The 24,757-nt window shown below is 36.9% G+C and overlaps 2 protein-coding genes across 3 annotated transcripts in view; both read right to left on the bottom strand.

The window, feature by feature from the left end:
- rad18 (RAD18 E3 ubiquitin protein ligase) overlaps positions 1-8,437 on the bottom strand; it is a 34,879-nt gene extending 26,442 nt beyond the window's left edge. Inside the window, exons 1-4 of the mRNA XM_008409848.1 lie at positions 8,273-8,437; positions 5,866-5,944; positions 3,871-3,932; positions 3,033-3,103 (exon numbers count right to left, since the gene is read on the bottom strand). Coding sequence (XP_008408070.1) covers positions 3,033-3,103; positions 3,871-3,932; positions 5,866-5,944; positions 8,273-8,323 — 263 coding nt within the window. The 5' untranslated portion in view covers positions 8,324-8,437. The remainder of the gene's footprint in view (positions 1-3,032; positions 3,104-3,870; positions 3,933-5,865; positions 5,945-8,272) is intronic.
- A 13,038-nt stretch (positions 8,438-21,475) lies between these two features.
- The window catches only part of srgap3 (SLIT-ROBO Rho GTPase activating protein 3), a 68,204-nt gene continuing 64,922 nt past the window's right edge, over positions 21,476-24,757 (bottom strand). For both annotated transcript variants that reach the window (XM_008409847.2, XM_017304820.1), the window contains exons 19-22: positions 23,137-23,317; positions 22,890-23,033; positions 22,479-22,797; positions 21,476-22,219 (exon numbers count right to left, since the gene is read on the bottom strand). In XM_008409847.2, the coding sequence (XP_008408069.1) occupies positions 21,773-22,219; positions 22,479-22,797; positions 22,890-23,033; positions 23,137-23,317 (1,091 nt within the window). In that variant the 3' untranslated portion in view covers positions 21,476-21,772. The remainder of the gene's footprint in view (positions 22,220-22,478; positions 22,798-22,889; positions 23,034-23,136; positions 23,318-24,757) is intronic.

Below are 24,757 nucleotides of genomic sequence, written 5' to 3'. Positions count from 1 at the left end.
GTAGGGAAGCTCAAATGTGGAAAAAATAGACTGATGTTGATATCCGATAGTAACACTGATGTTATGGAAGATTTACCAATATTTTATTTCATAATTGTTTTTATCCGATTACTCGATTAATCTTAAGAAAAATCTATAGATTACTCGATTATTAAAATAATCGTTTACAACAGCCCTACTCACAACCAAACTGATTCTTGTGAGTGTGCAGTGCAGAATAACTGCCGTGAATTACAAGTGCATCATGAACATTTCAAAAAAGTATATTTTATGAAGTGCATTTGAGAAAACTTAATCTCTTAGTGAACAGAAACTTGCACAATTCTGATAAAAAAAGGCAACTTCAGAGCAATTTGGTCGACTGTCAGCTCTAGTCCTTTTATTTCTATTAGGAATCTCTATACGGATGCAAAAATAGATGTAAAAAATCAATAATTCTTAAACTCAATTTAAACTGTCTCCACACGTTGGTAAGTGTGTAGACAGTAGGCTTAAATACATCTTAAAAGTGCCTCAATTAGTAAAAATATGTTTGGTGGAAATTAAACGCATTTATCAGCAAAGTTCAAAACCAGTTTACAAGTAAACTAATGCAAGGAGAGACTGTATGATGAGTGGTAGCTATAGCTATGTATTAATGAACCACTGTGGTAACCGCTGACTGTTCGGCTTCTGCTTTAATGGCAGTAAATTATGGTTATCATCCAAAAACCACCTAATGCAGTATTTTCACACTGAGAGGCCGATCCCTGAACATATACAACTCCACTAAACAGGTGTTTGAAATAATTGTCCTAAAACATGTTCTACACCGATGCATTTCTACTGCAGGCAAAAACTAGAACCCATAGAAAGGGCAGTGTGGCCCCAAACCGTGCACGCTTTCAGCACCTGGTGTTCCCACATGGTCTAATGTTCAAGCTTTAAAAAAAAAAAGTCAAGACTCTGCTTAGCTTGTGAGGTTAGATTGAGATCAGACGCTCTGAATAGCTGAGAAACTCGACAACTTTAGCACTTGGAGTTATTACTTTTCAGGATATTTCTGTACATTTTTTAAAATTTAAACTTTTGACTAAAATAATACACATAATAACTGTTTTAATCAGTCATGCTGTATCAGTGGAGAGATTAGTTTTCTTTTTAATTTATTTATTGTTTTTATGAAGTCCAGGGTGTAGCCAGTCTCTTGCACGATGACCACAGGGGGTATCCACAAACCCCACCAAAATCCAGGAAGGAAAAAAAGGATGGATGGATGAACATTTTTTCCTTTTTTTTAGTTTTGAATATTTTGGTGCCGTTACATTATTTTCAGTTTTGTCTTTCGTCTCTTTTCCTCAAACATAAAAATTAGGAGAACGAAATAAATAAAAGCGCTCTCGGTTACAGGGCGTGAAAGCCACATCATATTATAATACGGATCTAGAACTACGTCTACATAAAAACAGCACTTTATTACGACTGGGCCACTTACAAGAAATTTCCCCTCGCAGATGCCCAGAGCCGGACAACAGGAAATTAAACTCTGGAGCACAGAACGGCAGCGTAACCCACTTATTCATAACAGCGATGACGATCAGAGGTTCTGCTGTTGCCGGTGAAACCCTTCATCGCGTCGATGGTGTGACAGGATTGATGGAGGAGACGAATATTGCAGCTTATTGACAGATAATAGCACTCAAGCGTTCGGTCAGCCTTTCAGCCAAAACAATGTAGACAATATTAAAGACACGGTTTCAAAGATTAGTATGAGAATTCCCCCTTCCCCCCCAAGAGAGAAGAGCTCATTTGTGAGCTCATTCAGTCGAAATGAGACGAGTAATTTGTTTTATTTCTAGTAAAAAAATAATGTGTGATCTTAAACCTAAAGAATAACATCAGGCCGTATGTTCCTGGAAACAACTTTACTTTTCTGCTCAGAATGTCACACTGAATGTCAGCAGGCCAGCATTTATCAGTTTGTCCATGACAGGCAGTGAATGAAAGCAGGTGGAAAGCTGCACCCATGAGGCAGGTGTCAACTATAACAAGACGATCTGGTCTCAGGCTATTTTTTTCTTTCTCCCTACACTGTCTGCACGTCACTTGGGAAAAACTCTACTTAAAAAGAACTGCAAAGCTTCCTGTAACCCAGCTCGGACACTGCTACCACTATTTGTACCCTGATGTAATAAAAAATAAAAACAAATAATCTACAAAACTCTCAAGTGTGTGTAAAAGTATATGACACAGAACATATGACAACATGACCTCAAGCTGAGGGGAATAAATTCCCAATGGATTTACAAACAAATTAGAAATATTACACGAAACCAATAACAGCTTTTATTTCCTAAAGTGCTGGTACTTTGGGGATACACCGAGACATCCCAACAATAACTGTGTAATTCCATGAAATCACCATGGCAGTCATTTTTCCTCCCAGGTATTAGAAGCATTAAAAACAAATAGAAGACATATTGAGGCTATGCATTCATGTTCGCAGTAAAGTCAGCCTGATTTCCTGCTCTGTTGCTGGTATTTCTGCTAGTTTGCCTCTAAAGTAGTGACTCTTGACACACACCGACTCCACAAACATTTTGAATGACGGGAAGTAATGAGAGGGGAATTTTAAAGCAGAAAAATAAATATATATATATATATATATATATATATTATATATATACACAAAATATTTGCAAACTCCTGCCTATGTTCTCACAGTAGATCTAGTTGAATAAGCTTAGCTTTGCTCCATTGTTTTCTCCTCCCATGCAGTGGGTGAGTGTCCCCTAAGCTGAGCTAGCCCACCGGTTACCCACCTCTCCGAAGGAGGAAGTAAAATAAATCTCTCCAGAAATAAAAAACTAAGCCATGTGTGGCTGAAACAATATGCATTGTTTTGATCCTTGCTCCCTAACTGTGCAAGCTCTGTCAGAGAAAAAGCACTAAAAAACAGGAAAGAACAATTTACTCGGACGATGCTGTGTGCAACCCTGCAGTTTTTGTTGCAAAGAAAGCTTCATTTTTCTCTAGACGTGACAGTTCCTCACCTTGCAGCCTGAAAGTTAACGACCAAGTCATCCAGCAGGCGGTTGTTTCGTAAGTCCTGTTCTGTCATTTGCTAAAAGAGAGATGAAAAATACAGCATTAAAAACAGGTCATTATTGGACTTGCAATTTTGACATTTCACTCATAGAAAATTAGAACTTAAAAGTTGCATTTATTTCTTTAATTTAAATCAAAAAAGTAAAACTCCTCATATGGATTCATTACACACAGTGATATGTCAAGTCCTTTTTATTCTTTTCCATCATTTTGATGCTCATTATGATCACTGTGGAAGCTGAACCTCAAACAACGAGGATTCAGGGTCTCTCCATTCTACCTTCCACCTCTGAGACCTTGATACCAAATGAAATGCAAATTTACTTTCATCTAGTGGCTCTTGAAGCGCTGTCTCCACGTTGTGAATCTTCCTCACTTTTTTTTTTTTTTGAACAAGCTTTGCATCACAATCTTCTCAAGGCTGTAGTTATTCCTGGTGCTTGTTCATTTTTTTCCTACCACTTTTTCCCCTCAGTTCAACTTTCCATTAATATGTCTGCATGCAGCACTCTGAACAGTGCACTTCATTAGAATTCACGTTTTGTGGCTTACCCTTCATTCAATGGGTCTCAAAGACTGTTGATTGAACAAACCAGAAATCACCCGTAACGACAAGATTAAGAGAAAGAAATGGTTGAATTGCGTGACTGTCGAATAAATCTGTGTTATTATTGAGTTTCACTTCCTGAATCAAATTAATGAATTAAATGAAGTATTCAAATATATTTACATTTATTGTGATGCACGTAACTGACAAAATGTCTAATTCATGTCGATACTTACCGAGTTGCAAACTGGACAGAGCAGCTTGTAGGACAAAAACTTTCTGATGCACAAAGAGCAAACTGGAAAATGAAAAACAAACAGACTTGTACTTATTATAAAAGCAAATAGATCCACTTTTGTTTCAATTAATCTAGGTATATATATATATATATATATATATATATATATATTTTTTTTTTTAGCTCCGATACTTATCCAGACTGTATGGATGCAGATCATACTGCTGTAACATTATTTCTCTGCAATGGACTGGTGTATTAGATGCATTCTTATTCTAAACTAACTTGTACACCAAAGGAAAATTCTAACTTTTTACTTTTTTGGACTTTCCATCAATAAGTTAAATAATTTATTGAGATTCAAGGTATTTTGATTTGAACACATACACCCCCCTCCCCCCTCCCCCCCATTTCTTGCCTTTTTTGTTCGTTTTTCTTCTTTTCTGTAACACAGCAACACAGAAACTCAAACATTTCAGCATAGTAGCTGAGGAAAGTTAAGGTGAATTTGTTGCTGAAAAGGACTTTCTGATTTGGACAATAAAGATCTGGTCACCTGTCTGTTTTTCCCAGACAGCAACCCTCCTGTCCTGTTGGGCTTTTCCAACTCTGGTTTTGTCTCTCCTTTGTCAGACAAGATGCTAGAAAATGGGAGCATCTCTATGAGAGACAGTGACGTGTCTCCCCCTTCAGCGTTTGGTGCTTCAAGCCTAATTATAGTGCAGTGAGTCATTCAGATAAAAAGTGTGCACAAGCCTCTGTGGAGGTTTGTGCACTTGTTAAATTTGACGTGAAGCTAAAACATTTCTGAAGACACACCAAGCTTAACAATGACAAACAAAAAACAAACCTGTATTTTCAGAAAAGAATAATTGAATTTTGAAACAAAAACAGCAAATTAAGCTCAATTTACTCAATGAGATGATTCAATGACTGTTAAATTACTTCTTATTCAATGTAAAGCTATTCATTAAGCACTTGAAAAAGTGTTGTTTTTTTTTTTAATACAACTTGTGCAGTACCCAAAACACTTAATTACACATTTGTATCAGGTACAAACAAATGTGTAAACAGTCTAAAAATAAATGCGTTGTGCGCATGTGCAAAATGTCTGGATATAAACAATAAAATGCAAGTGCTCCACGGCATCATGTCATCACTGTATTTTGTGGCAAGAGGAACTAGTGCACTTCACAAAATAGATGGCATCCTTGAAAAAGACAGTAATGAGTAAATATTCTATCAAAGTTCCACTTCATCAGGCAGGAAGTTAAAGCTTGAGCATAGTCGGTGTTCCGACGGTGTTCTGACTGAACATCGACTATGAGCAAACAACCAAATTAGTGACAAACTGTCTCTATGACAGATTATAAGTAATCTGTGCCCTCAAGTTTCCCCCATTGAAAAAAAAGCCTGTGTGCCCCCAAATTTTCCCATAGACAACTTGAGGACTCACAGACCTTTTTTGTTCACACCCAACAGAGACAGCCGGCTTTACACATATTTGTGAGAACTGTCACAAACATCCCCACAAGCATTCGAGTAACAGCATGAGCCGGAGCTGCTGGGAGATGGAGCATAGAGGAATGGTCAATGAGCCCCATCTTTGTTTGCTCCAAAGTTACAGCAGAAGACTGAATGCAGCCGTATCTGCAAAAGGCGAGCTGCACAGCAGGACTGCCGACAAGTGTATCACCGGTGATGTTTTATGTCACTTTTTCCCCACTGTGCAAATACAGTCAAATAAAAGGTTGCTTTATGTTCAAAATTATGATAGTGAACTTAAAGATTGTTTATATTAGGGCTTTATAAAAATTTTTACTATGAATGCCAGTTTTTTGTGGGCAACTCTAACAACAAAGATAACCCAGAAGTGACTGATTTGACTTACTGTCGTAAAGTGAAATTAAATAAACAAAGTAAGTCTACTCCCGTTAAGAATGTTTCAAGTTGCACTAATATCCACATTTTTCAGGTTCGGCGTAAGACTTACAATTGTGCGAGCACTTAGTCATCATTGTAATGTTGAGGAAATCAAAGCAAATTGGACAACGTAGCAGGGTATCAACCGTCTGTGGACAAAAACATCAAAGTCGTGAATTAATTACTGAAACATTGTGCAATACAAAAGATTAATGGGGTTAATAAGGTCATGGATTTTCCAGGCACATAGAGTCATTGCATAACACAGTCAAGTAACTACTTTACCTTCAGTTGTTATATCCTACGTACATCAAACATATAACTTGGAAGACATTAGATTTCACAATTTGATGTTTTAAAATTGGCCTCAGTTTGCTTAAGAAGTTCCGACTCTTTCTGACATGTCATCACAACAACCATTATGCTGTGTATAACTGTTCTTAAGAGGGCTGGACTCAGAACTACTTGGTTTTTTAACATAAGCAGACGTGCAATTCCACCAGGTGTTTGCCAATTGCTGCTGCTGCATATAAACGATCATGCCTACAATAAACACCCTTGAAAAGACGAACCTGCTTTCAAGCTCTGTCAGGCCAACATTGATTTGCTGATGTGTTTAACGACTGAAAAAGGTGGAAGATTTTAGTTTCAATAAACTTAATGAGCAGAGAAAAATATTGGGACTGTGTGGGGACCCTTTCCGTCACTGCCAGATGGATTGATACATTTTCATGTAAATGTCGAAAAGGAATTATTTTACTTGATGGCTAATTTAATGTATATAATAAATCACTAATATTTGCTTAAAAATCAAAACTGTTTCAGTTCACACAAAAATAGCTGTATGAAATCAAAACATCCTCCTCTGGCGTAACTTAAAGTTAGTGATGGATTAAGAGAATTCATTCAAATAATTAACAGATTAAAAATCATAACTTAGCTTTATTTATATAGTGTAAAATTACAAGAGATGTCATCTCAACTCAAACCACTTCACCTGTCAAACAACATCCAATTCACGTCCAGTTATACAACATGAACACTGGTCCAAATTTGGGTCCAAAATCAATCCGACTGATTTTATTAAATCCATTCACGTAACTGCATTCAGATCCAACCAAATGCTGTCCAACAAAATCCTAATTATTGTCCAGTAAAATCAGATTGCTTTATCACACAGTGCAAATCGATGAAATGTGATCTGGAAGAGGGTCAAGTTGATTGCATTAAGTCACTGACTGTGCAGCAATTCAGCATCAGGTACAATGCATGAGACAGGCAGTGGGGAGGAGGCACTGCCTATCAACTGGAAGAAATCTCCAACAAGACCAAGCTCACTGCGCCTCGTTTATCAAAAGCTGGTGGAGCTCTAGATGCATAACTCATCGTAGGAAAACCTCCACTTCTTATACGTTAAGATTCAGAGTGCGAACAAAAAAAGGTTTTGATAAATGTGGCTGATGGAAAACAGTCATAAATTAAAGCCCCAAACCCTATTTATTCATAGGTTCAATGGCCATCCCAAACTTTTTTTTACACTAAAACCTCTGAAAATGTTATGAAATTATTTGTCCTTTTCAAAGCATACTTGCAAAAACAATACGCATTTTAGAGTTACACATTGCAAAGTGGATGAAATCCTTAAGACAGCCCATCAAGTGCACCAAATTGAAACATCTAATTTCTGTCAAATAGCAATTTATTTACAGTTCCACAACTGAATAAAGTATTTTTGTCCTTAGACTGACAATCAGCAAGTCACGTTTTGGCTCGTATAACAATATTTAAAATAGTAAAATTTGACATTAAAATATCAGCAGTACTTGACATTAGTTTCACAAACCTCTTCAAAAATGTTACTGGGCTCACATGCTCTTTTGTGTTTTTTCTGTAATTCCAGTGTTTTTAATGGGTGGGATAAATTGCCATAAAAATCACTTTTTTAAATCATAATTTGACTGTATTATGTACAAACTTGGGTAGAATTGAACTATATGGAAATGGTGCTGAATCTTATTATAAGGCTGTAATGGAATGAATCGGGTGGATCTGAATTCAATTAGATTATAGGATGTTTGTTTCATCGGCGTTTGTTGTGAAATAACCCAAATTGAAAAACATCGATCGTTAGCATTCTCCTGATAACTGTTCAGTCACTTCAGCGTTGGGTTTTATGCTGTTTGAAAAATGAACGTTAATAGCCGTTAGATTTAAAGTGAATACATGAACTGTGAATTATGTCAACATTAACGTGCTGTCAAAATATCAATTATTACTGATTGGTTACTCATAGAACCAAACATCTGAGCGGAAATATTTTGGAGATTTTTAATGTTATTTTTTGTTTGTTTGTTTTGGGGGTTTTTTCTTTGTCGAATTGCTTAACAAACCTAACGTTCTGAGAGGATGCACAGCTAATATGGCTAGTTTTGAAATCAAAACACGAATATTTCAGCACAGACAACGCCATGACTTACTTTTAAACACGCAAGACTGAGCGGTAAATCCTCTTCAATGTGCTGGGCCATCTCTCTGGGAGAAATTGTATAGTTCTCGGGAAAGATTTAAGAAAGTTAGCTCTTCTACTGTTCTCGTTCGACAAGCTCCCGCCCTGAGAGACGCAAACTGACTTCAATAAACAACTTCCGCCACTGGTGCTACATTCACGGCCAGTGGGGCATCTCATATTCACAGAAAAATGCCACACACCCAGTTAAGATTCATCAAACTCAGTTTTATATTTTACACATTTTTGTAGTTCGCAACGGGCTCCGTGGGTTAACATATTATTCAATATCTTATATTATTCTGCTTACACGCTGATGCGTGTTACCTGACCATTTGTTCCTGTAATACCTAACTGTTATTGTTTTTCTTGTTTCGTTTTTTATAACGTATCGGATATGACTTGCCCTTTTGTTTACTTTTCAGTTACTCCACTGAGGAGAACGGAATTTTTGATAAACATGTTGAACAATGTACATATTTTGTAAAACCTGCAATGTGTAAAGCACCCAAATGCAGCACCTACGTAAAGTATTTGGAGAACAGCTTTCTTTATTGTCAAATGCAAAATTTTAACATGAGATCAGCAGTTCGGTTATTGGACTGTGAAAGTGCAATTCACGTTGCCTACAGTATAAATTGTAAAATATGTTGGTATCACTTGCTTTAACAACTAACTCACCTGCCTATGCCAGTGCCATAGAATGTTATGCATCAACATAGCATAACATGAGTTTTGGATGATTAGAAATGTGAAATTTTCCCTGCGAGGGAGTTTGAGGTTTGTGGTTGTTTGATTGTTATTTAAGAATCTGCTATCATTAGTGATTTTTTTTTTTTTTTTGCTCAGTTTCACTAGTCATAATGGAGAACCATTATGAGTTTTCTTTTTACCCATTTTAGCTTGATAATATCCTTTTTCTTTTTTTATGAGGGATTGTTATATGAGCCATTCATCATAATGCTCTAACAGCAAAACCTTATTGGTTCTGTTGGGTTAGAAAACAGAAAGGATGTCATTTCCGAGCAGAATCTGAATATCTGAGGATGGAAATTTTGTATTCCAGAGCCACTGACTTTGATTGCTGGCCATGTTGTGACAGCATTCATACTCTCATTTGATTTGTTAAAGAGACAGTTGAACCTGGATGACATTAAAATGAAATAGAAGTATAAAGCATGTGATGAAACAAGTTCCAAGCTGACCATCAAAAACATATTCTACACTTGTATGACTTTAGGAGTTGTCTCAAGTTCCCCGTTCTTGATCTGGAAAAGTCATTAAATCAGTTTCTCTCTTAATATCTACCAATCTCTAAATAAGCTCCCCAGCTTCTTTATTCTGGGTCCTGAGTGTTCTCCATGTGGGTCAAAACTTTCAGCATCACGACATCAGGGTTGAGCCCCGCTTACAACTCATTAGCTCCTGACCTGATGTTTCAGTCTAAAATATCTTTTTTTTTTTATTTCTTCAGTCACGTACAGCTCTGAAAGACATTAAATCATTTCTATAAAAATAATGAGACTTTTAAGATAAGCTTAAGTGGACTTTGCAGAACGGCCAAATTACGTTTATTGCTTTGTAAGTACTGAGCCATCAGATAAAATGCTGACCTTGAGTGTGAAATCCCTGCATTGGTTCCTTGATTTCACCAATTAGCTGTGAGGGGAAAAAAGAGCCGATGTGGTTCAACAGCTTACTGACACTTTTTAGCTTGTGTTGGCCTTACTGACTCCACTTTCATTGATCATGCATCCTTAACAAGGCACTTAGACTTTCTCTGTTTGATTTATGGAGTCAGTTGTTTTCAATGCTTGAGTTGGATTTAAAGTGGCTTTTGAATTCTCAGCGTCCTTCATGAGAATGACTGTGAAGAACTATGAATCACCTGTAAAATCTTGCCACCATTATTTGTAGTTCAATGTTTCCGTGCTTCTGCTTGTGAGGTGAGCACATTTTTGTGTGGTGAAGACATTTATCCAGAAGGTACATTTATAAAACATTAGAATAGACCAAAAGTATTGTTTTGAGTGAGAATTAGCATTTGGTTTTGCAGTAACAGTTATCTGTAAAAACATTAAATATATAAAACAGTTATCAAAATACTTAGAAAACTCCTAACTTCCTGTAAAAATACTTGAGAATTTTAGGCATCATGTTAAACTAAATAGTTCAAATTAGAAACTAAACACACAAAAACACCATTAAGCATTAGGATGTAAACCTCTTTGTATGTCAGTCACTTTTCATGAAGGAAAGCACTCTCACTCCTGCACAACCCCTTCATAGTCAGACCTACAAGATCTTTGCCACGCTGTCAGCACTGAGGAATACGCCTGCAGCGACGCTGAACCAATTATTTAGCCTTCAGGGAGAAGCACTGCATCACTCACTGACTGTTGGTACAGTTGTTCGGCATTTATCAGAGGAAATGGGACTGAAAGTGGTGAATGGATACAATAGCGTGCTGTCTTTTACTAAGTACACATCATTATTATTATTATTATATTTAATACTATACATTATTTTTCTTTATGTAAAATTACAGTATGACAGCAATGTAAGATAACCGAAATTTGTCCAGCATTAGTCTACTTTCTGGGCAGCTTCATCATTTCAAATTACCTTAGACTGGATGGAAATTTTGTCATTTAGATTTTTCTTTCCTTTATGTGATTATGTCTAACTTCCATTTTCTTTTATAAGATGCTTTGTTTTTAATGCGGAAAACATGTTTTACATCTATTTGGTGTGTGTGTTTGTATGTGTGTGTGGGGAGAGCTGGGGGGGGGGGTTGTTTTGTCTGTCCATTGTGTTTTTTTCCATTAAAAAGCTTTCAGTTACCCTGTATGTGAATCCAGCCGAACTTGCCTTCCCTTCCGTGACTTTCAAGTAAAACTGAAATGTACAGCTATGACCATGGAAATGTCGCTTGTATTCTGGAAAAGCACTTAATGGAGGAGACAAAGACTTTTCTAACTATAACCATAATTCAATTTTAAATGTATCCATCCAAGTCTCTTCCAAGCTTTTGTGATGAGACAAAAGGCTTGCGGAAGTCAAATTAAAGCTTTAAAAACGCCGTATTCAGTCACATCACATAAACTCAGCAAAAAGCTGCTTAGATTCAGCGTTTGAGCTGGAGTCTGACCAGCCTCTGTCTATTTTCATCAGCCTGTAGATTCACTGATGGGTTTGGACAATAGGAGTGTTTATTCATTGGTTACTCAGCCAAGCAGACTTATATTAGCTAGATGACATAATGCGTTGAATTCCTGTGTGATTAGACTCCAGGTTTCAGATTTACTGGTATTGTGTTTCAGATTAAACCCATTTCCAAGTATTCTTTGATAAATTTGGCCAGTCCAGAGTTTCCAAACAGTATTTGTAGCGTTGACCCTGTGTGTTTACCAGTTCAAAATGCCTCATTTAATGTCTTTTGGTATTTTGATGATTTTAGGATTACAATTTTTTTTGTTTGTTTTCAAGTCTCTGTTTCTTCAATTGGAAAATAAGATTATAATGATCCAGATCAGTGACTGTGTGGTTGGATAATGCACTTTCCAAAAAAAAAAAAAGAAACTGTAGAGTGGAATCCTTTTGGTCTATGTGGAGGTCAATCCTTAAAAAGGGAAACTGGCGGAGTGCTTAATCTGATCGGGATATGCTTACTTTTTATTTTAATTCATTAAATATGTGACTCCTTGAAGCATTTTCTTTCAATCGTGGCATTCATGCAAACTTAGACAAAGTCTAAAAAAAAAATTATCCAGTGGATTTTTAAAAGTTTGTACTTATAAAGAATAGATGATGGATAAAAATAAAGACCGCCTTTAATTCCAAAAGCACGGTGTGTGTGTGCGTTCAGTAGTTTTGTACCTGATTCACAACATTTTTAAGTCTATGTACTATGTCCTTACTTTTTTCTTTTTGTCTGATGTGATATATGTTCGCAGATCACATCTTTGTACAACTCTATCATTAGCACACAGAAAACAAATCTCTCATGCATAACAAATCAAGCTAGTAAAATAATTGATTCATCACAATCTGTCCAATCAGTGTGAGTGCTGTGTGGATCACAGAGGAGCCCTCTTATCCCCTCCATCACTCAATCAGTCTCCTCCCATCAGACAGGAGATACAAAGTCCCACTGGCAAGAAAAGTGATATACACAAAAAAAAATCATTCATTCCATTACATCCCTCAGCAGCAAATTGATTACTCTTTCTATAAGTGCATATGTTTTTTTTTTCTTCTATTTATTCTGGAAGTTTTATTGACCAATTGAGCAATCTCTGTTACGCTTGTTGCCAGACATTTTTTTTATTCTATCTACGAACAAGGCATGACTGAGATATTAATAAGAAACCTTGTTAACGTTTTCTTCACCCACGTGTATTATCTTGATGTGGAGCCAACCGTCCATAAGAATATAACATGGAATGTTTTATGCACAGCATTGGGGGTTTTTTTCTTATCTGACCATGTAGTTGCTGTGCAACAGCATTTGTGCTGATTTTTAGATATGGGAAAGTAACTCTATTGAATCACAACACAAGCAGCAAAGCATTAAGAATTTATCAGAACTGCAAACATGGATGCTAAAAAGCTGAAATGTGGTATTGCCATGCTTCAAATTCAGTCCATGATTTAATAGTCGAGTTTGCTTGACAAGGTGTCACAGTGCTGTACCGTGCTTGGCCTTATCAGCGGTTTGCTATTGTTTCTTCCCGACTGGTGTGTCTGTATCTAATGAGACCCTTAGCACTGAGTCATCTAATCCTGTGTTGCCCAGTGCACAAGGCCAAACCTGCTTGGCATCTTAACAATGGTGGCCACCATGGAGAATTAGAGAAAACAGATGAAGTCAGAGGTAAGAAATACCAGCATTATAGCCTTGTATTTAAAGATGCTGTGGAATGAGAACTATACACGTTCCTATTCCTTAGTTTGTCACGTTATACGACTTTTTATTCGTATAGGTAGTAAACATACTTTTCATTAAGCTCACCTATCTTTATGATGAGTGTTATGGCTTTTATTGGTCTGATGTTATATTTTAATCTTAAATGTAGCATTTTCATTAGCTGTAAGGGGAAAATTAGACAGATTAGCTGAAATAAAGGCTTGAAATGAGTCTGTGTAATTAATCTGATTTGTTTCACTTTGTAAAATAAGTTACTGAAATACATGAACTCTGGAATTAATTTATGACTACAACTGAAGTATCAAAGTTGGATAATACATATATATTATATTAGGTATAAAAGAGCTTGACTACATTTGCAAGATCCTGATCTTATATCCCAATTGGCCATGAAGATTTAGCCTTGCTGAACCAAAAGAAACTTGTCAGCTGGCACATCAGTGAATTCTGAGAAAATTATTATGCTGCTTGAGTTTTTTTCTTCTTTATGCAAAAGTTCTGCCCACAGCTTGAAGGTTAGGAAAGTTTGAACATTACAAGAATAAGGCAGGAGTTGAAATAAGCCCTAGAGGAAAACGGCTACGAAACAGAATAAAATGTATAATTTTATCATCATGGCCAAAAATCTGCGCCTCAGTCCAACTGTGTCATGATGTCACACAGTGTTTATGTATCCTGTGCTGGCTATGGATGTCTTCCATGCAGTTTAATCCCTATAAATATCTGAACTCATCTTGTGGCGTACGCAGCATATTGTATGTTTCCTTCTCTGGCTGAAAGTTTGCACAACAGTGACGACACATGCCAACTTGTCTGTGACTTACTGTCCTCAAGCTTAGTTTATTATTCATGCAGTATGAACAGGACCTGCTGCACTACTGCACTTCAAAGATGCAGGCATGACTGGAAATGTCACAGAATTTCGAGCTTTTGCCGTTCTTCTGTGACCTTGAAAACCTTTTGATGGAGTTCGGCTAAATGCATTGCCACGGAGCAATTTGATTCAAATATGCGCACAAACAGAAGCTTAACATCGGAACACATCAAAGATATGTCCACTGTTCTCAGTGCAGCGTCTGCTGGACTGGATTCCACTCAGATCTTTGTTTGATACCCCGAGACTTCTAAGTATGAGAGAAAAATCTAATTTTGACTTTTTCATCACCACATCAAAATGTATTTCAAAATGTATTTCAAAATGTATTTTGATCTGGTCTAGACTATCGTCTGGAGAGTCTCTGCTTTGATCCCAGCATGTCAAGTATCCAATGAAAACAAGTAATATCAGTCCACACTCTGAAAATAACTATAGTTTTCTAAAAAGTACCCGTTTCTAAATTAAGAGAGAACTAATTGCATTATTGTAACTCTGAATAATAAAAGATTTCTACTAAATCTTCCAAGGTTTGACATTAGTCCTCAGGATATTTAAACCGGAGAGGAACAAAGAGCCGCTGAAGGCTCAAACAAGAAGCTGTAATAATTTTGCTGGTTCTTTGACTCTTGGAAAGCGTTAACGTGTTATTGATGTCCTGACCTTCATTTGTGCATCAATTACAATGAAATATATCCTCAATTAAGCCACCAGAGAGAACTTTTGTAACTTATTTTTCTTATTTCTCACTTTTTCTGGATGACCAGACAAAAAAACTTTTGTGAAAGTAATTGCATCACAATAAGTTCTTCTAGTGTTTATCTAAGCCAATATGTTTCTGTTATAAAAATGAGTCAGTTCCACTCCAATAGGAAAGCACAACAATTTGTTGATGAACACCTGTAACAACACTGTCTAGAAATATCTGACAAAAAAAACACAAAACATAGATTGGATTGTTTTCCTGACAAAAAAAAAAAAACATTTTAACTGCGAATCTGTGTGTGTGTGAGTGCAACCTCTTTAACACGCTGATATAATATTAGAGTCTGACTCTACAACTTCACTTGTATTTAATGCCCATCAACACAGGACTTTTGAGAGTATGATTGCGTAAGACCCTTCATGCCTGTCAGTGAAATACCTTCCAGGCTGATGAAAAATGTGAACCCAGCTGCTTGTTTTACATGTTCCTGTTGAGCAGCTGTTTCTCAAGTGGAACAAATTGAATTTTGTTTATGCCCTGCTCTGCTGGTGTGAGGCTCTTTTCCAATAGATTAGAAAGCCAATTCCACACAGAGATGTAATCAGTTAATTTATGCAAATGCTGTCGCAAAACTGAAGGTATAGCCATATCCACCTCGCTTTTAGCGAACCTTTAAAAGAGTAAAATGACGAGCAGTTTAATGCTGATAGTCACGAACCATTTCTCTGTTGCAGTTTCTCCATCATGTGGCCAAAGGATGAACTACAAAACATAGTTTTGAACATAAATAAAATGAGAATTTTAGACGAGAATGATCACAGTTTCAGAATAAACCAAAAAACAAAAATATTACTTGCAATGTGGTTTCATCTCTGTTTAGGGTGATTTTAAAAATACATCAGAGGAGAATGAAAAAAAAAAAAAAAACTAAAAAGTTTGGCTTGTCTGAATTTACCAAAGCCACAAAACTCTGCAGAGGCAACATTGAACAAAAAAATGTGATCTTTACTTAAGAACTTTTAATAAGCTACTTGTAATCACACGTTCAGTGAACGAGATGAGTTTGGAAATGTGGAGACACCTCTCTGCTGAAGTTATATAAAGGATTCAGGTTGTGTGCCATCTTCAGCTGTAATGTGTATTCACTTAGGAAAAGCATTACACAGAAGCCCAAAGCTTGGAAAGGGAGAACAAAAAGCATTTCTAATGAGAGTTTATTAAAGTTTAATATCAGAAAAAAAAGAAAAAAAAAAGGAAACACAGTTATGTCAGTAGAGTTAGCTGGGGGATCCTGCAGATATTAGACCAATACTAAAAAATGTTGTCCTGAAGAGGCTTTAAGAAAGACAATAATAGATGGAAAAAATGACTAAAAGCATTCCTCGTGAATCCAAAACAGAATTAGATGAAAGACATATGAGTCTTGAAAAAAAATGTAAAAGACTGCCTGGATACTTTACCAAAGACCTGGCACAACTTTGCTCTTTTTAAAACTTTGCTTTTAAAGGATATTGTCCCCTCTATCAATGTGAAGATCTAGTGTAAAGAACAATGAGGGAAGCCACATTTTATGGATCTGATTGGAAACTTGAAGGCTGAAGTCTTTCATGACCACTGTTGAAAAAGAGGAATTTAAAATGGCCACAAAATTGCTAAAAGAGTAAATGGCTATTCTTAATTTAGGAGAGATAACTAATGAGATGCACCAGGGTTCAAAGACATTTATATCTAACTTCCATTAAATGTAGCATTAATAAATAATTCACTTTACCTTTGAAATAATCTAAATGTTAATGGCAAAAGTGATCAAATCTAAACTTAGAAGCACCATAAAATATAGTAATTTGTTTTAATAATGCAATTCAAAGGGTGAAACTATATTATGTACATGTCAAATGTTTTTTTTTTGCTGTTTTTTTGTTTGACAACTGAACATAAATTTTAAGCACTAGGACTTTTGGCACACAATTAATTTTCTAGATCCACAAAAAAAGAAAAAACCCTCAGTCATAAAGCAGATCACAGAGGTTTATGGTTTTATTTTGACACAGGAGTTTTCAACATCCGGTCAGTGGGATCAAGTACACTACGTTACAGGTTTCAACCAACCAGACACTCATCAACAAACAGCATCACCAGACAAACAGGTAAAGGAGAAGGTAAAACAGTGTGACAGTAATTCACACACCAGTCCCAGACGGGGCCTTGCTCTGCTCTTTGACTCTGATGCCATCTTTTTTAACCACAGGTACATCACATCACATGTATAGGGAAAATGAGAGCCTTGTAGCGAACGCACAACAGAAGTCTGAATCGTTTCAGCCGTTGCCAACAACACCACAACAACTTATCTTTAAAAGGACAGGAGCTAATGGCTCAACTTCAGCACAGCCAAATCACAGAGAAAATAATAGTAGAAAAAAAAATGAAACATTCAAGAAGAATCTTTTAAATTTTACTGGTAGTTCATGTTTACAGCAGTAATTTTTTTCAGCTTACCCTGGATTCACACAAGTCTAGATGAGCTTTTTTTTTTAAATTTTATGAATCCTCCATGATTCATTGTCACTTGATAGCTGAGTAGCAATAGGAAGTAGGACAAAAAGAAAACATCACTTTGAAATAACATGGCAACCAATAGGCAAAGTATTACAGTATAAAAGTAAAAAAAGGAACAAAAAGCTGAATTCTAATAAAAAAATGTATATTGTGCTCAAAAGGCACTCAAATGTTGTGTTCTACTTACACATAAATAAAGACAAAGTGTTAAATATGCTTCATTCATGTAATCATATACTTTATGGAACTTATCCTTCTCATGGATTTAAAAAGATCTGAAATACAATATTAAATGAAGACAATAAAAATATATTGGATCAGTTTAAGCGTCATATTAGATTCAGATAATTCCCACCATGCCCTTGATGACTTGATAGCCGGTTTACTACACAGAGTGATACCAGTAAGAACCAGAAGAGGGCGCTTTATGTCTTTGAAACACCATTGATTTTAGCTTTAGAAGATCACTCTTCTTGACAACAACGCCACAGAAACACCAATACATCCTGTTGAGAGTTGAAAAGTGAAATTTACATCCAGCAAATATTCTCAGTCTGCATGGTGTATCTGTGGTGGAACTGTGAAATAACTACCCAGTTCAGGATCTGAGTTAGGTGTAATCGTCACCCAAAACTATGGAAAGCTAAAAGTGCCAAAATCCAATAAGGTAAATCATTTGTGAATCAAACATGTATATACATATGAATGTGTAAAAAGCATTAAAAACCCATTTAATTAATGAATTTATGAAATAAGTAAACTGTGCATCTGAACTCATAATCCATATTTCCTGTGATACAGTTTCTAATGAAATAATTAAAATCATTATCTGGGCTCTGCAAATAGACAATAACATGTAATTGATTAACCTACACACCAATTTCATTGCAGGTCAATCACCTTGTCCATAACACTGAAATAATTACATAAGCTTTAAATATCTTACTTAATGATTAGCACAACTACATCATTATTTCATAAAAATTAATGAACATTTAGTCATCTACTATGTATAATTAAATCTAAATGATTACAATGATATATATCTATTTTAGGACTTACTTTTTGAATTGTGGCACTTTTAGGACTGTTTCCCATTCACTAAAGCAACTGCAGCAACATTTTATTTAACTGAATATTTTCAACCCTGCAAAAAAGAAGAGGAACGTTTTAGTCCAGATGGACTCAATCTGTGCATTTCACCATGAAAAGGCACCACAACACAGTCACTGAGTCTGATATCATGAGCCCTACATTACTGCGCAAAACATGCAGAACTGAGCAGGCTCTTTGGGTTGCAGGTTACAAGGTCTCTGGACTACATGAGTCAAAAGACAGAAGATACAGCAGATATAAACACTGAAATATTGTGATGTGGATCAAATGCAGCAATAGAAAAATTGGAGTGGTGTTAACTCTGAGTATTACTGTGTCAGACAGGAATAATAAACACAAGTAAATAATAACATAAGTAAATAGCATAGTCTGCTAACACCAGACTATGCTATCTATAAAAAAATAGAAACTTCTCACATTTATCAGAATTATGGAGGTCCAAAATGCCATAAAGTAGTAAATAAATAAATCATTAGATGTTTTTGTAATATATAGGTTATACCTGAAAATATAACATTGGAAATGAATACATGTAATACATGAATGAATGTGTCTAGAAATATTTAAAAGGCAGTAACTAATACCAAATGAAATACCATTTTAAAGAAAATCACACACACACACACACATCAAACAAACTCCACATTTGATTGGTGAGCCTGCAGAGTAAGTCCTTTTTAATTAGTTTAATAGGACCAATAGCAGCTCTGACCACTACAGCAAATAGCCATGAAAAAAAACAATAAATAGTCAGATAGTTATTATTTTATTTTATAAAATACATATATTTAGGACACTCTTAATTACACATGTTTAAAATGATCAATGTAGCTCTTTCCATTTTTAATTTATTATTGATACAATTTTGAAACAATTTAATGTTTTATTTATTTAACCAATTTTGGCGAATTCTGACCTCCATACTAGATTTTAGTGTAGAAATTTAAATTTGAAAAAGAACCTTAAAAGAAGCTGTGGTAACAAAATAAAATAAAATAAAATAAAATAAGCCTTTAATATGAAACAATCTAGATGAAAATGGTGTCAAGATAGAAAATATTTTAAGCAACATAAACAAAAACAAAATCCTTTATTCAGCCTTTGCTCTTTAATGCTATTTCCAAACACACTCTAATTACAGAGTACATCGTAGAAGATCTAAACTGTCTTTTACTATCAAATAATTTGCTTGTGATTTACTGAAAATAATACAAATGTTTTCTTAAGATCTAAGCGCAGGTCACCCCATCTTTGTTTTGTTTTAACCTGTACACGATAAAACACTTACAAATTACTAGCTCTATATTCTGTACAAGTTCCCTAGAGGATTCCTTCATTAGGTGGTTTGTTCATTTTCTGGATTTCATATACAGCACATGAGAACAATCCGTGGACAGGGCCGTGTTCAGTCTGCTCTGTCCAACCATGCATTATGGGGGGGAAAATACTTTGCTCTAGAACCATGACACTGATTTGTCAAGTTTCTTCATGCCAAGATGCTTCATCTGCTGCAGTGTTACCACACTCATGCCAATTTTTAAATCCAACACATAAAGATAACAAGGCATTTTTTTCCCCTAGAAATGTTGGATACTTTAAGCTTGTTGCATTTTTTTCCATCATAGTGATTAGTATATAGAAGTTTCTACAATGGTTAACAAGCGCCATCCAAAGTTTCCCCTTTGTTCTCCTTTGTTCTCCACGCATGCAGAAATAAATGTCACCCTGGTGTCACATTGTTCTTGTACTATTACCAGAAAACATAACGATGCTAGGTAGGTTTGTACAAGTGCATCTCAATAACTAAGAACATCATTGAAAAGTAAATATTTTAGTTTAATTTAATTTGAAAATTGAAAGTACAACAGACGTTCATTACGCACAAAGTTATACATTTGAAATGTTAATTTTTGATCATTTTGAAAATGATGGTTTACAGCTAGTAAAAACCTGAACTTTAGTTTCTCAAAAAATTTTATATTACATGTGACGCATAAAATATTTTTAACAGTATGTTCAATCCTTTAAAATCAAGCTTCAGATTAATAACTTGGACAGTTTGGCAACAGACAGTCCAGACAGCCTTCAGAAGGAGGGTATGCAATACAATTTAATTAATACAGGAGATAGAGGTATCCAAGCATATTATTAGAAAGTTAAGTGGAAGGAAAATGTAATGGAAGGAAACATACTAAGTTATTTGAGGCCAAGTGTGAGGTTTTGTCAGTCAGTGGTGATAAGTGGATGACGCTAATGCTAATGTTGGTCCCCTCTGTTTAACTGAGTCAAAGTCAGCACAGTCATTTCCCAGGAAGTTTTGGAGCACATCACGTTTCCCTCTGCTGAGAAACTTTATAGATTTCATTATTTAAATTTCAAGCAGGACTGGACACCTGCCGAAAGTAAGATTACCTGCTTTGATAGTCATGGCACCACTTGCTTGATTAGCCAACTAATTCTTCAGGCCCAAATGCTACAATAAATATCAAGTTCACAGTCAAAAAGAAGAATGAGGGATCCAAAATGGATATTCACTAACTTTATAGCAGGATAATATTCCTGGATTAAAATATATATCGTTTTCCAAAGGTGATGTTGTAATTTGTGAGAAACTGAAACAGTGGGGTTTTTATGAGCTGTATGTCACAACCAGGCTAAGAAATGAACAGAAACAAACAACTGTATGTGATGAATTCATCCCTCTGTGTGTAATGAATAAATACAATTCAGTTTTTGAAACGATTATTAAGATAAATTGCTTTTTTTAAAGATACTCTGATTTATCAAGATGCACCTGTAAGCAGAGACATAAGGTCTGAGCCCTGGACGGTAAACAAAGGATGTGTTTTAGTGGTTTGACACTCGTCCACGTGACGTATTTTCATACAGGAGAGATGGAAAACATCAGCTGGACTGGATGTCACAAGTGGGAATCATATATATATATATATATATATATATATATATATTATTTTATTTTATTTATTTATTTTTTTTCACTCAAGTATTGCTTCAATGGCCTTCAACAAATCTCTGAAACGAGAGCATGGCCATAGATTTCTGTTGAAGCTGAGGTATAACTGAAGTTTACATAGTCTTTTACACAGTCGGTCAAGTTTCAAAGAGCTGTACGACATTAAACCCCTGCAGCATCGTCTGCTGCTTTGTCACCATGGTAACCCGGAGACTCCTGTACAGTGAGGACAATACTTTTCTCTACTTTAAGGAACATTTTCTTGTTTTGATCATCATCTTTTTCTCCCTTTTAGAACAGATTCTTCCTCTGCTACATGCTGCCAGTCTTGTCCCCGGCGTCACCTGAAACATTCACATTGGACCCTGAAGCTGAGCTGTTACTGGGAAACAGTTTTTCAGTGGGCGTCACGGCGGGACTGCCAACCCCCGAAGAGCTGGAGCTGCTCGAGCGGTGCTGCGTCGGAGCGGAGCGTGCCGGTCTCATGGCCGGCGGGCGCAGCTGAGCCCCGGCCAGCCGGGCGGACAGGGCGGGCTTGAAGGTGGTCATCATCTCAGAGGTGGAGCTGCTGCTGCGCCGCATGGCTGCGTCCGGGTCACGGATCATGATGGTGTGAAGCGGACTGCCGGGCTCTGAGCTCGCCGGGTTCTTCATTGGCTCCAGGGTGTCCAGGACCACATCGGGGGCCTGCTTCACGGTGTTCTGGCGCTCCAGCTCCCGCAGCTCGTGGAGTGCAGTGCTCATGGTCTTCTCGATGTCCTGAAAAAGAGACAGAGAGAAAATTTGATACTCAAGACGGTTTTAAAGCCCCTTAAAAACAGAAGGACTCTGTTAAGTTTACTTTATGTACTGCAGGTCATGTTCACAAAATACACTACTTACATTAAAACAACAAAGGTTTACTACAGTGTCCTTGATTTCTCTGTTTTTAAGAGAGTCATGTACAAACACTAATAAGCTACTGAAGATGAAAGTTTGTTGCTATAAGGTAAAAAATATGTTACTGACAAAGTCTTACCTCAGCCAGAGCCTCGGTCTCCAGTGTTTTGTGGTCCCCCAGGCTGCTGTGGCGGGTGGCCCCTGGCACTGGTCTCAGTGGGTGGCCCTCTGGATATGCCTTCCTATCTGGATAGTTAATACTGCCTGCACTACCAAAAGTGCCAAGTCGCCGTTTTTCTGGACTTTCCATGCGAGCCTTGCTAATGGATATTTTATGAGGACTGCTGGGACAGGCGGCAGCACGCGGCGGAGTGTCGGGGACTCTGGTCGGGCTGTGGGTCTCCGCTCCGCCGCTCCGACGGCGCGGGACCGCAGCGCCGTCTGACCGTAGCCTGACCCTGGAGAGGAGAAGTCAGACAAATCAATTAGAAACACTGCAGCATATTTCAGACCATTAGAACTTAAAAAGTGGCTTTTATATTTTTGTCACCTCCCCATGACTCCTCCGAAGTTGTAATCTGCCGGCTGCTCACACGGCGATGGGATGTCATTTTTGGAGGAACCCTCCAGTAACGGTCCACTGCTGGCTTCACTGTCTGCTTTCTGGCTGAGATTATCGGAGAAGGCATCGTCCCTGAAACAGCAGAGTCAGATCTATTGAGCGGACCTTCGTCAACGCTCTGCAAAATCCCTTTTCAAACATAGCCACGACTAAAACCGATGACATTGTTACGTACAAGTCTTGCACAACAATATACTGATGGGGGATGAGTCCGTCCACGCCGTTGTGACGACCCTCCCACCAGTCCTCAGAGGCCCTGTGATACAGAAGCAGAGACGCTCCCTTCTTGAAGGACAGCTCCCGGGGACTGCGCCCTGTGTAGTCGAACTTGGCAATGGCTTCAATTTGTTCGACCTCTGAAAACACACACATGAGCAAAATTACTTGTGTATATCATCTGAAGTATGATATATTTCAGAAAATGAAGCAACACAATTAAAGACATACTGGCTTTGTTTTTTTTGTTGTTTTTTTTAAGCCAACAGGCAAAAATTGGCCTATGTGTACCATTCATAGTTCTGCCCCATTTTGGTTCTTTTCTCTGTTTTCAAACCAATCATACTCTGTTATCACAGCCAGGAGTCTTCTTACTGCTCAATGAGCAATTTATAATTTCAAAATGAAAATCATGGCATGTTCAGGACATCTATTCTTCAAAGTCTTCCAGGCAAACACAGACAAAAACACAACAGTTCTATTTTTCTAGTGTGCACTCCTGTCTCCTTTCATGGGGCATGCATGCTCTAGGCTTTATGCTGAGAATCTGGATTATTATTATCCCAAAAAGGAGGAATCCATGGTGGAGTGAGGTGCCTTGACTCTACTGAAATAGTTACACATTTGTAAAAGCACTGACATTGGTGAGCAATATCCAAGTTTTGTGTGCAATTTAGTTATCAGACCACAATTATTGAACAAGGCAATTTGCATTTTTTTTTCACTTTTAGGTACCTTTAATCTAACATATCTGTCTATATTGTTTTACAAATACAATAAAGTCTGATAAAATTGCACAATTTACTTCAAATTGCAGAAAATATGCATCTATTTTGATGTTATTTTTAATATTATATAACACTGTTAATTTACCCACAGAGAGAATAATAATCTAAGAAAAGTGCCCTGCAGTGTCTTAAACAAGCCAGCAGGGGTCAGTCAAGGGTAACTGTTCAACAGCGGTCCTATGTGAGCAGGAAAAACACAATTTAAGAGGAAAACGCCCAGAAAGTTTGATGTTCTTAACCCACCAGAGATGGATGTTTGAGCTGCCATTTAAGGCAAAATGGAACAGAGCTATAGTTCAAATGCAACCTAAATTAAAAGACAGAGCCTACCCTCGTCACTGCAGGGGATTCACTCCCAATTAGCATGAGCCTGTTTTGCTTTCATGAAAAACGAGCTACTGCCAGAGGACACTAAAAACTGTTATGTATGAAGGGCAACCAGAAAGGCTTTGCTTATTTTTTTTTTTTTCAAGTGAGAACAAGAAAAAAAAACTACATAGGGTCAGCACTTTCTAACACCCTCAAAAAAAAAAAGCCCGGCATCTACAAAGCTGAAATTTTAAGAGACAGCACTGGAGAGATCCCTCAGTGTATAAGCAGCACTTTGGCTCCTGTGCCTAGCCCGGTTATGTATTCAAAGCTCAGAGGACGAGCGAGGAAACACTATACAAAGGAGAATGTCCCGAGAGAATCGCTGAGTAACACCGAACAAAGACTCGGCGCAGAGAGGGGGGAGGCACGCGCTCACATACACACAGCAGCACAGATCAAAAAGACTACACTGCATGCCAG

Source organism: Poecilia reticulata, linkage group LG5 (assembly GCF_000633615.1).
Source record: "Poecilia reticulata strain Guanapo linkage group LG5, Guppy_female_1.0+MT, whole genome shotgun sequence".
NCBI lineage: Eukaryota > Metazoa > Chordata > Actinopteri > Cyprinodontiformes > Poeciliidae > Poecilia > Poecilia reticulata.
This window is presented reverse-complemented; position numbering and strand designations above follow the sequence as displayed.